We start from the raw sequence: 12,070 nt of genomic DNA, 5'->3' as shown, positions 1-12,070 counted from the left end.
ATGAGCGACATTTCAAACCAACCAGCCCGCGCGGGATCTCTCACGCCGGAGATGATTGAATTCGCAAGCAGGATGTACGATGCAGCGAGGAAGGGAGACGTGGCTACGTTTGAGCAGGCTCTTCCAGCAGGCTTACCTCCAAATCTGACAAATGACAAGGGCGATACTCTGGTATGATCATGACACTCAAGCATATCTCGACCATCACCTCTTCAAGAAGTCTGTGCTGATAATCGAAGCTTATGCTCGCTGCGTATCATGGCCATGCCGATCTTGTAAAGGTTCTCATTCAACATGGTGCGGACCCTAATCGCCTCAATGACCGAGGGCAGAGTCCTCTCGCTGGGGCGGTGTTTAAGAAGGAAGATGCAGTAATCCAAGTGAGTCATTCTCTGAGGATGTTCCAGATTAGAATATATATTTAGATGGAGAGCTGAAACGTAATACTAACAACGAAATCAAGGGGCTGCTAGATGGTGGCGCGGATCCTGAATACGGACAGCCAAGTGCGGCTGAGTGCATTACAATGTTCAAACAGGAGGATATTTGGAAGTTGAAGTTTGATGTTGCCCCCGGCAAAGGACAGGCTGGAAAGACAAGGGAGACCGACGGTAAAGAATGACGGGCTAGAGACCAAAAGTTCGAGTGAGCCAAGTGAGCCAAGTGAGCCAAGTAAGTCAATTTACTTGTCATGGTGCCTGTCGAGGACTGATATCTTGCTATTAACTTATATTTGGAATACACTAAATATTGTAGCGAGGGCAATGAAATTGAGTGGTCAACACCAAGATTCACAAGAAACGGTTAACCGAAAGTATGTGTGAGGGCGTACTCAATTGCTGTGTGCATCAGACTTCCGCCACAATCTAGACTTTTGCCCCCTGATGTTGCTGGTGATGATGAGGATTTTGCTCTGCTGCATCTTCAAAAGGCATTTTCGATACATCATTATTCCATTGCCGAATGAGGGCCAATATCCAACTCAAAACAACTTCCATCTTCGCCCGTTCCTGCTCGAGGATGGACCTCTGCTGGTCTCCTTCTCCGGCTAACCTGAAGCCGGACTCCAAATAAAGCATCATCATCTTCTCGACGAGCTCTCTAGGAAGGTCCCCCCTTTTATGCTCTATGAGAGTGTAGAGCTCAAGCCCACCATATTTGTGTTCTTTATGCTCCATGAGATGGCAGAGCTCAAACATCTTTTCCCCGAGGAGAGTCCTCATTTCCAGCATCCCCCCCTTGCCGCCATACCTTCTCTCCGAGTGCCGTCCTCATGATACGATAGCTGCCGATGTCGATTCGGATCAGGGCCAGATGGTGGGAGAAGCTTATTGTTGCTGAACAAGCCCCTGAGGTGTAATACAGGGCGGCCGGGGTGTGAGTTCCTTTCTTGATGTGAAAGCAAGAGCTGAGAATGGGTACAGTTCGCCCCTGGAGTCAAAGAGGGATGGTCTAGGTCAAAACGGACAGGGAGGTGACATTGCGGCGGCGGAATTGGAGGTTTCAGACACTGTGGTAGCTTTGGTTGTGATGGAGGTGGACTGTCCGTGACATGAAGCCGATCATCCGACGATGGAGGGGTTGGCAACGCCGGAGAAGGACTAGAAGTCGGCAATGAAGGCTCAACATTTTCCTTGTTGTCTCGATCTTCGTATAAGCTGCATAGTACTAGAGCAGCGCTTTCGGTGGCAGGGTCCGCCATGAACAGTACTGTAGAATATATCAAAGTATTGATAAGCTTGAGAGAAGCCGCGTTTGCTGGATAAAACTCGAGTGTATTAAGATGAATGACCTTGTAGTAGTAGTACTGAACGGAGATGTGGACTTTTATAACAGTGTGCGATCTTGGTGACGTTCGTCCAGAGATAAACTTCTGTTTTTACAAGGCTTAATACATGTTGACTTTGGAGTAGTGACGACCGACAAGCATATGATGGGACAGAGGCCCAGTAACAGTCTAATAAGCCCATATTAAACATATACTATGAGAGGTAGAAACACTTTGACTTTACGTTAGTAACTACCTAAGTATAGGTAGCTTGGACAATCTCTTTTGAGTCACTTGATACATAATTCACAGTATCGGATATCATCAGCCATCAAGCCGTTCATTTCATTACCATTTGCGTCCCCTCCATACATAAACAATGCCAATCAGCTATCAAGCCGTGTTCCCATAATGACGCCGTCGCTCTCGAACTTCACAAGCGTATAAGTCCCATGCCACTGATACATGCAAGAAAAAAAGAAGGGAAGGATAATTAACCACCTCGTTCAAGATCGTGTATCTATACCTAGTTTATTTGAACGACTTGATTTTGTGATACAGCACTGTGTCATAAAAGTTGTAGTTTGGATCCAGTTCACAGAACGGGTGCTGCGACAGGAGCACATCCGCTGTAGGACGGTCGAAGGGGTTTCTGTCTTCTTGTTAGCCTCCCGAACAACACCATCATATCGATAAACTTACACTTGGAAGCAATCCATCATAAAGGCAACGGCTAGTGGTCCAAGAGTATCCTGGATGTCCTCGGGGATCGGTGGTCGCTCGCCATTAGCAATCTTGTAGATGGCACCAACAGCCTCTTCCTTGGCCCAGGGGCGCTTGCCAGCAAACATCTCCAGGACTACACAACCCAGACTCCAGATGTCGACCTTGGCGCTGTAGCCTTCGCCTTGGGACCGAATGACCTCTGGGGCCATCCAGAATACCGAACCTTGCATGTTGTTTGTTTTATCATTGCCATAAATGTTGTCTGTCTTCTTGGAGATGCCGAAATCACTGATCTTGCACGTTCCGTCTAAATCAAGAAGAATATTGTCGGCCTTGAGATCGCGATGCAGAATGCCCTCGCGATGTAGATAGGCGAGGCCAGAGAGAGTTTGTCTTGTCAGTGAAGACACGACAGACTCCTCAAACTTGCCATGCTTGCGCAGACATGATCCAATGCTGCCACCAGAAATATACTCGAGAAAGATGCTGATACTAGTTTCCTTTCGCTCGCATCCCAAGTATTGCACAATGTTGATATGGTCCAAGTGCTGCATTGTGTCGATTTCCTGATCTAGAGCCGCAACAAGCTCCTTCATCTTGCTCTTGTCACCACCAGCCGCCTTGGGGTTCACCTCGACCTCTTTCACAGCCAAGAACTCTCCTGTAGTGGCATTCATACCGAGGTACACTCGGCCGTAAGTACCTTTGCCGATGAGCTGACCCTTGAACCACCTGAATGTCGTCTGTCGCTTTGGCACTGTATCTTGAGGAATCTGTGGCATTATGACACTGCCACGCCTATCTGGTCGGATTTGTACAATGTTGGCGTTGAACATCTTCGTGCTCTTCCGGCGCATAATGTTGCCTGACGACGGTCCTTGGTTAGTTGAGTTGGTTCGCTTGTTGGCCTCGTGAGCGCCTCGGGCGACTTCTCGAATGGACTTCATTCGACCGAGACCGCCTGAGCGCCGAATACTCCTTGCAGCCACAGAAGTGGGCCGCTGTTGATCGAGGGCTTTGAGGGTCGACTCATCGGAGCCAAGAGTATCGTTTTCATTGTATAGAGATGGTTGCCGGGATGGCGGAATTGCTGCAGGCGGTGCTTGCTGAGTATGGCTCGACACTGCCGGCTGGGATGGCCCTTGATCAGATGTGGTTTCTGTGCCCTCGGCAATTGGAGATGGTGGCAGTCCACCCTCGCCAGGTTCATCAAGAACAGGTTGATCAAGATCCAGGTTGGGGAAGAAGTCGTCAAGGTTATTGATAAGGGCGTCCGTTGGAGGGCGATTAGCCCACACATCCTTCTCGATGAACGACTTTCGCCGGCCCAGTTTACTGTCTTTGTCCTTGTCTTCCGATTCCCACGTTTCGGAACGGGGAGTAGTCGGCTTTTGTCGGGAATCTTCGTTACTGTCAGGAGTCACGCTACTGCCATATGACTTGGGCGATGTAAAGGCAACTGAGAGGCCCTTCCTGGAGCGCGCCGTATTAACCGTCAGACTAGGACGCTTGTTGTGACCGTTTGCATCACCATTCGCAGTGGCACCCTTGCCCTTGTTTCGATTGGCAAGAGGGATGGCAAAGAGCCCGTCATCCGAATCATCCCCGCTATCATCGTCAACTGGTGGTGCGGGAGCAGGCTTCGAAAATTGGACATCCGAGTCCTCAAAGTCTGGATCTGGCCCATGGGTTGCACGTCGTTTTGGAGGTGACGCATGGTCTGGGGCGAAAGTACCCCTTGTACGTCTCGAGTTGGGGCTCATACCAGTAGGAGATGTTGCCCTCGGGACTGTTTCAAAGATTTTAGCTTCTGGTGCAGCTTCAAGATTAGGGCTTAGCATAGGTGATTGGCTGGACGAGTAGTCCGGCACAATAAAGGGCAAGTTCTTCTTGCTCCAGGTCACGGCATTTGGTGTTGCTATTGCACTGGGACTATCTCGACCCAAGCTTGGTTGAGGAGTGTCGACGCTAGAGAAGGTGTCCTTACCTCCAGGAACTGATTGTGTTGAGGATCGGGAGGGAGAAGAGCCACGAGTATTCTTGGCAGATTGTCCAATAGCGCTCAAGTTTCTACCCATACCTGCAAGGGCTGCCCCAATACCAGCAGGACCTGCAGCTGGCTGTGATGTTCCCTTGGATCTCCTGGACTTCTCTGTCATCTCACTCTCGGTCGGATGTCGTGGTGTTGGATATCCCTCAAGACTGCTACTTGATGCGCGCATGCTGGCTCCAGTCTTTCTGCTTAGCGAGTTCGCCTTGATCAACGTCGCAGAAGGATCGCTTGGTGGAGCTGGAGGTCGTCTTTGGGGGAAGAGTTGCTCTGGCCGCTTGTCCTCATACGGCGACTCTCGAGGTTGGTCGAAATCGACATTCCGGCCGACGATGCCAGGTCCAAGTGTTTCTGAAGGACTACCTTTCATCGCTGCTTGTTTCCTCTTGGCCAGATACTCACGCTGCTTTCTCTCCATTTCAGCTCTATATGAGCTTGCCTCTCTGGCTACCTTATCCTCAGTCTTCTCGTCTGTCAATGTATTAGAACGCGAGGTGGGGGGCGATGAACTGGATCGCTGTCTGCTATTTCGTTGGGCATCCTCAGCAGTGGTTCCTGGTGGGAGATAACCGGGAGACAAGGATACAGGGACCTCAGCTTTAGCGGCAAGACTGGAAATGGGGGCAACTCCTGGGGGTGTCACGAAGAATTTAAGTGTCCCAAGAGGGTCACCCTTTGCTCGTTTGACGGTAACAAGGCTCGAGTCGTCTAGGGGATCCACATGTTCAAACTTGCCAACTTCTGTAAGATAAATGTGAGAATTTTCAAAGTCGCCAAGGCCAAGATGCATGCAGATAACTTGACGGACTTCCGCTGCTGTCTCTGCTTCCGTGATGTCGCACATTCGGTAGTTCCAGTAATCCATGGTGGCCAGGACGTAGGTCCTTACGGGGCTGATTCTCCTTGGTCGTAGAGCATGGCCGTTCCTGTCATCATAACTACCCAGCGTTGAGCCAGCAAGCTCAAGATTAGTATCGCTGCCATTGGTTCCTCGAACGCCCAAGCCTACCGGGCGGATAGATCCTTGTGGTGAAGTTGGGGAAGCTTCCATCTCTTCAGGTGATGGGTATGCACCATCATCCTTGGTTTGTCTCTTTTTCCTGGATAAGAAGCTCAGGAAGCTCTTGGAATCTTTGGCCGAAGCGGGTGTCTCTGCGCCTGCTGACCTCTCCCCTCCTTCTGAAGGCGAGTGCCGAGATCGGATATCATGATTACGCCCATGAACAACTTCTCCCAGGTTCATGTTCCGGCTAAGTAAGTTGGCGGCATCTGTCGGTACTCCGGATCCATATATGGCTGCGACAGAAGCAACGGAATCCATGCTGCTTCTTGAACGGTGCCCAGCTTTTATTGTGTTAGGAGATTGTGAGAGAATAGGTGTCGTCGTCGATGTAAAAAGCGCCGGAGGTATGCCTGGGCTGCCTGTTGGACTCGCTGAGCGCGCAGCAGGGCCACGGAACGTGGCCTCGCTCGACTCGCTAACATTAGGACTATGACGGCGCGCACCATCCGTATCGACATGTTTGAGAATATTACGGTGGTTAGACTCAGAGCTGATGTTGGACCCACTGACACTGTTGGGTAATGTAGTAGATCTGGTCTGAGAGAACCTGCGACCACTAAAGCCAGGGCCAGGGGCATTGAGAGGTGTCTACGAGAAAAGTTAGTAAGGGCTGACACTCACAACACCGAGCGGGTCGACAAACATTTGGCGAATCCATGGGATCGGTTCCAGCGCTTGGTAGGTTGTTCCCATGTCCGCCATTGAGGGATTCTTTACGGCCGTGGGCCGTTGAAACTTTAGACACATCAGCTGGTCGACCGGTGACAATACTTCGAATTAGTCTTCGCATTCGCTTGCCCTCCTCTCGCTCACGGGGCTGATCCCAGCCGGTTCGGCTGTTGGTGCACTCCTGGGCAAGCCTTGGATACACCTGCTGATGCATCATACCAAAATTACCACGCCCACCGTGGCCACTTCCGAGCTCGAGGAATTGCGCTCCGTGCAGGTTGAGTGCCCTAAAGGTTTCCTGCCAGTCTTTGGAGAACTGGTTCTGGGCTAACCAAATCAGAACCGTATCGAGGGGCCACTGGGCAGCGATTTCCGGTGGGATCGAGCTGGGAGGAGTGGCGTTTGAAGAATTGGATGTGCCGCGCGGCTGGGCGTTAGTGGCAGAATAGAGGCGTTCCCTCGTGGCCTCGTCCATGGGCGTTGTGGCATTTGTGTCAGTTCCGCTCTGCGGCGTTGTCACTGGCCGCGATGTCTGCGAGTTGACAGTCAGGGTTGGGTCTTCCAGTCCAAAGGCGGGGATACCAACTCCCTCTCCGTAAGTGTCGCCCTGCGGTATATAGGTCGCACTCATGGCCTCATTCGGCGGAGGAGGTGGAGGGATAGAGATTGTTTGCCCAGCAGCGATCTGAGCGTGTAACTTTGGGTTGTACGGCTGGTGCTGACCGGGCGGCGGCGGGGGGATGTATCCTGGCCGTCCGTCGTACATGCGCCCAAAGGCGCCGTGCCACGGAGGCTGCTGGCCGAGAGCACTCGCCGGGGGCGGACCGGGTGGTGGGGGTATCGCGACGCCGGAGGGGCCTGGTGCGGTGGGATATCGAGGAAGCGGCGGCGGCGGAGGTAGATTCATCATATTACCCATTTGGCCGGCATTCGGAGCTCCCATGGGGGGCGGCGGCGGCGGCGGCGGAGGGACCTGGAATGGTCGTGTGGGATCGGCGCCCGAGACATGCCTCTGGCCTGCCGGATACATGATGGACGGCGCGGGGGGCAACCCGCCTCGAGGAACAAAGTGGGCAGAGTTGTTGTCGACGGTAGACGGCGGCGAGGTGTGTTGTCGAAGAAGAGGATCTGGTGTATGCGATGGAGACGGGGAGACAGCAGCAGCAGCAGCAGTGGCGCTAGTGGTGGAAGACCTTGGACGTAAGCTCGAGGCAGATGAGACAGGGTGGAGGAAGTGAGCCTGCTCTGCAGTCGCTATGTCGGAGGAGGATGGGCCCAGGGGCCGGGGTCGATTGACAGCCGCCGGGGCAGTATGTGTGTGCGTATGCGGATGTGTATGGGTTGTACGGACATGTATCGTTGCGGCGCCAGCAGTTGGATGCGCTGGAGGATAGGAAAAAGAGGACGGCCCCGTCAAGGAGGATGAGGACGACAGGGCATAGGCTGGAGGTTGGTCGTGGACGGTTGGCTTTGGAGTCCCGGCGACAGGGACTAGGTCCTGAAGACTGGGTCTCGAAGAGGAACGGAACCTGGCGGTCGAGAGAGACTGAGACTGAGACTGAGAATGGAGCGAAGAAGTGGTGAATTCTGGGCTCGTCGAGGTTATAGATCCCAAGATGGGCTCTTGAGGCTGAGATTGAGACCGAAGAGCCTGCTGTTGCGCCTGGGCCTGTGCCTGAGCCTGGGCCTGAGCTGGTGGTAGGTCGAAATTGGCAGCGGGACGGTTAACCCGTCGCAAGCTATCGCTACCCTTCATGGTTTATATCTGCGGTGGAGTAACATGTCGAGGTGGGTCGTCTCGACAAGGATCCTGGGGGCTAGCCTAGGCCAGACGAAGCTAGGATGGGATAGAGAAGGATGCTGAGATGTCAGGGATCATGAAGTGGAGGGACTGGTCCGACTGGGACGGGAGTGAGGAGGAGGAGATGATTGATTGATTGATTGATAGTTGGTGGACGGGAGAAGCTGACAGGTTATTGAGATAGTGAGTGAGGAGCAGTAAGTTCTGGAGTTGAGGACTAGGTAGGTAAGTTAGACTAGACCAACACGTGAAATATTAATTGATCGAACAAAGAATAGTTAGACTACTAAACTAATGCAGTATTCGAATAACTCGACTTGGCTAGTTACGGTTCGACTATCAATCAGGTTTATTCCGAGCCGTTAGACAGGAAACTCTGTTTTTCTCCTCACGTTCCCCTCCTCTCAGCAGAAGGGAACCTAAGCAGACCTCTTTCAGCTCGAGGGCGTCTGGCGCTTAGCGACAGCTGAGATGGTGTGCAGAGTGTGAAGAGACATGCGTTAGCTTCACTAATGGAGGGGGATCTCCAGCAAATCGGCATCACTCAAATGTCGCCAGTCTCGGGTAATGGGGGGGGGGCACCAATTGACAATTCCTGCCTCTGCTCATTGGAATTGTCATTTTCGGATTGGTTGTCATGGGACGGTTATGTCTTGCTCACTTACACTTCTTCGCTCAATATCATCTGCCAGACTTTTCTAAACCCTCTATGTTTATTCGATTATCGTCTTTCCATTGTCTAGGTCCACTAGAGAACCCCTGGATCCATAACCCATGGCAACACAGATAACCTGGTATCGTGAATACGAGAATGTTCCTGACTAGGGACACCTTGAAGTCAATTCCCCCTTACCAGAGCATTGGGACTCCCCGCAAGCTGACATCCCCTCGCCTATGGGAAAATTACGAATTGAAGGTCCTTTCCCGTGGCGTCACACTGAACACGAGATTCTGCATCATGAATTGTACTCTACTGAGAATGGTAAGGCGGTGACCCTTTTAAATCGCGGTACAATTAGCGGCCGAGCAATGGCTTGACCAGAAAATTTCCGTGGCCAAAACTTAACTCCGTGTACTCTTCGTATAGAAATTACCTTCCCGGTCAGACAAAGTTCACGATTCACCGGTAGGAACGGTTTCAAGTAGCATTTAAAGATATCCTATCCGATATATCGTTCAATATTAAACCTTAACGCCTATCCCAGAACATGCTCGCCAGACGTATTCCAATCTACCATACACTGAATTTGATGCGACTTATACGCGCCTTGTCTCAAACAAGGCTCAGCTCACATAACACTGCAGCTTCCGAAATTAAATCCATAGCCTTGCTGACATTGTTCAAGATAGCCCGCATCTTCCTCGGATCCTACGGGAACGTTGTGCTTCCGCACGAGACCCGAGATCTTGAGGCTCTGCTCTCCCTCTGCGTGCCACCACTTGAGTTTCTGAAGTGTTGTGCCCTCTTCGTCATCTGTGCTAAGCTCCCACTTGCCTGAGGACACAGCCACCTCGCACTGTTCTTTAGGGAAATGATACTCGGGCAAATACACAATCGTAGGCGCCTCATCTGGTGCTGCTTTTGGTGCCTTGACCTTGAGAAGATATGTGCACTGTCGCAAATCAAATCCGGTGGACACAATGTCACCGTATACCACCGTCGGCGTAGGGCGTACGAAAGCCTCGGCTGCGCGGAAGCCAGGGGCGTTGGTTAGCTGAGGATCCTTGGCTGAGGGCGCGGAGCTGATCGACGGATTGGTGAGTGTCCGTTTGAGGTTATCGGGTGTAACATTTCGATCATCAGCCACATCTTTCTTCGTGTTTGCCGTAGTCGCAGTCCTCGCCAGATCCAGCGATGACTGCGAATATTCGGGAACTGGGGATTCTGGAAGTGGTTTGTCATCCAGCGAAAGGATGGACAGATCCTCTCCATTCCAAAAGTCTCCCCTTAAGTGATCGTTTCTCGCACAGTATGTCCATAGGCAATGCCCTTCAATCTGAGATCCTTCAACTGCAAAGTAGTTGGCGTCCATTGCCGCCGACTGGCTCGAATAGTCGCCTGTCTTGTAGGCTTTCTTGTCGTCCATATCATAGGGAATACCAAATTCTGACAACACGCAAGGGTGCTTTCCTATACGGTCAAGACCCTCTTGTCTCAACGTTGCGAGCTGGTCACGGAGACAGTTTCGAATGGCCGTCTCTCCGATCCTGATCGCCAGTGCCGGATGCCAGTACTTGCCTCTCAAGACTCCGACCACATCCACATTCCACGTGCTATTCCAGTGCTTTGTCATGAGTGTGATACCGTCGTAGTAATGCGGTGTGAACGCCATTCGAGGATCTTCGTCTTCCGTTCCTTTGATCTCGGGCGGTAATTCGAGTGTAGGAAACTGCATAAGCATAATGCAGTCCTTATGGAGGGCACGGCAAGTTTTGACATATTTTCGCCAGAAGTCCATGAAATAGGTATTGGTGAATTGCGGATAATCGATGACCTTGCCGGTATTCGGATTTTTAGCAAAGTAGTCCTTGCGAAGGAGGGTATCGGTCTCCATGTCCCAAACTCCATGCTGTGCCCAGACACACTTGCCGAGCTTCCAGCCAGGATCGCGCTTCCAACCATATCTTGAATCGTCATAGTCTGCTGGTAGCCATGCGACCTCGCCATGAGGGTCAACCAATGTTGTACCAGTCTTGTAAGGGCCGAGGCCGCCCATCTCCCAAGTATCGACTTCGCAAGCTCGTCCCATTCCAGTCAATAATGTCTGCCACATTGTTGGACAGGTTCCCTTCTTCAAAGGATGTTCTTTAGGGATCACAGTAAGATCCTTATAACCAGTCATGCCCTTGTTTGGTTCGTTCATGCTCTCCCAGCCAATGACAACGACCTCTTCCAGATCGCCTGCCTCGTGGATTCGCTGGGCAAGTTGGCCGCATGCTCTCATGAAATGGTCCTGTAGGTAATCCTGGATGTTCACGCCGTCAATTATACACTTTGGAGCAAAGTCTTTGCCAGCAAAAAACATAGTGAATATGGTACCAGCTGCAAGTCGATAGTAGTTCGTAGACCAGATCATTTTTGGGAACTCATCAGGGTTGGGGTATGTATTCTGAACAATTGCTGCTTCAGTCGCTGCGAAGCTCTGAGGGTTGAGGCCGCATGCATATATAGTCCATAGCGGCGCTCCCGAACCACCAGTGAAACGAGACCAAACGTCCTGGTGAGGGTCCATGAATATATAGAATCCATACTCCTTTGCTATCCTCAGAACATCAATCGTATGCTGGATGAAGTCTTCGTCGTATTTCCCAGGTCCTGCGGCCTCGAGTGCCTCCCAGGTAAAGATGTAGCGGATAGTATTGAAGCCGTATCGTCTGAGGCGCGCAAAATGAGATCGTGCATCTTCTTTGGGGAAGGGGCGCTGGTGGAATGATACATTATCACCGTCGAAAAAGTCAGTGGGAATGTGAGATGGTTGATCGGGTTCGCTGGGGAGTTTGGCATCGGCAGCGAGGTTGATGCCACGGAGGACTACTTGTCGACCGTATCCATCACGGAACTGGCCATCTTCAATCAACAGGCGAAAAGACGACATGACTTGCCCTTCTCTAGACCGCTATGCTGGTGTTGAGAGAGCGAGAATGCGGAGCTGAAGGGGAAACTGGGAAATAGGCCAAGTCTGGTTAGCTGGGGCAACCACTTGACGATGACGTTCAAGGCTGGGTACCGTATACGCCTGGGGACAAACAGGGATAGGAGGACCCTTGTTAGTCAGCGGAATATAGAATGGAAGGGGTGTATATCATGGAGAAGCTGGAATAGTGTACTATGTCTTCGACGTTTAGGAGTATGGAGAAGCTAGAATGGCATCTAAAGGCATTCGATCTTTCAATGTCTCATCCTTCTTGATTCCGAGGTCATGAGGGCCATGCCTTGTTAGTCTCATTATCATAGACCATCATCTCCGGGCAATGTCCCCCACTATCCGGAGT

General features: G+C 51.6%; 3 protein-coding genes; 1 reads left to right on the top strand and 2 right to left on the bottom strand.

Moving 5' to 3' along the window:
- On the top strand, positions 1-622 carry FFUJ_13564 (related to ankyrin; the record flags this gene model as incomplete). XM_023576264.1 has 3 exons in its annotated part: positions 1-171; positions 240-380; positions 464-622. 3 exons carry the CDS (start codon positions 1-3, stop codon positions 620-622), a joined length of 471 nt encoding a protein of 156 aa, XP_023429438.1.
- Positions 623-2,299: 1,677 nt separating this feature from the next.
- FFUJ_13563 (related to bck1-like MAPKKK (ask1)) lies at positions 2,300-8,032 on the bottom strand (the record flags this gene model as incomplete). XM_023576263.1 has 4 exons in its annotated part: positions 2,300-2,420; positions 2,471-6,195; positions 6,251-7,134; positions 7,192-8,032. The coding sequence occupies 4 exons, from the start codon at positions 8,030-8,032 to the stop codon at positions 2,300-2,302; spliced, it is 5,571 nt and encodes a 1,856-aa protein (XP_023429437.1).
- A 1,334-nt stretch (positions 8,033-9,366) lies between these two features.
- Positions 9,367-11,673, bottom strand: FFUJ_13562 (probable glycosyl hydrolase; the record flags this gene model as incomplete). The annotated part of the gene is made up of 1 exon (XM_023576261.1): positions 9,367-11,673. One exon carries the CDS (start codon positions 11,671-11,673, stop codon positions 9,367-9,369), a length of 2,307 nt encoding a protein of 768 aa, XP_023429436.1.
- Positions 11,674-12,070: the final 397 nt, after the last annotated feature.

The sequence above is a fragment of the Fusarium fujikuroi genome, chromosome FFUJ_chr04 (assembly GCF_900079805.1).
Source record: "Fusarium fujikuroi IMI 58289 draft genome, chromosome FFUJ_chr04".
NCBI lineage: Eukaryota > Fungi > Ascomycota > Sordariomycetes > Hypocreales > Nectriaceae > Fusarium > Fusarium fujikuroi.
This window is presented reverse-complemented; position numbering and strand designations above follow the sequence as displayed.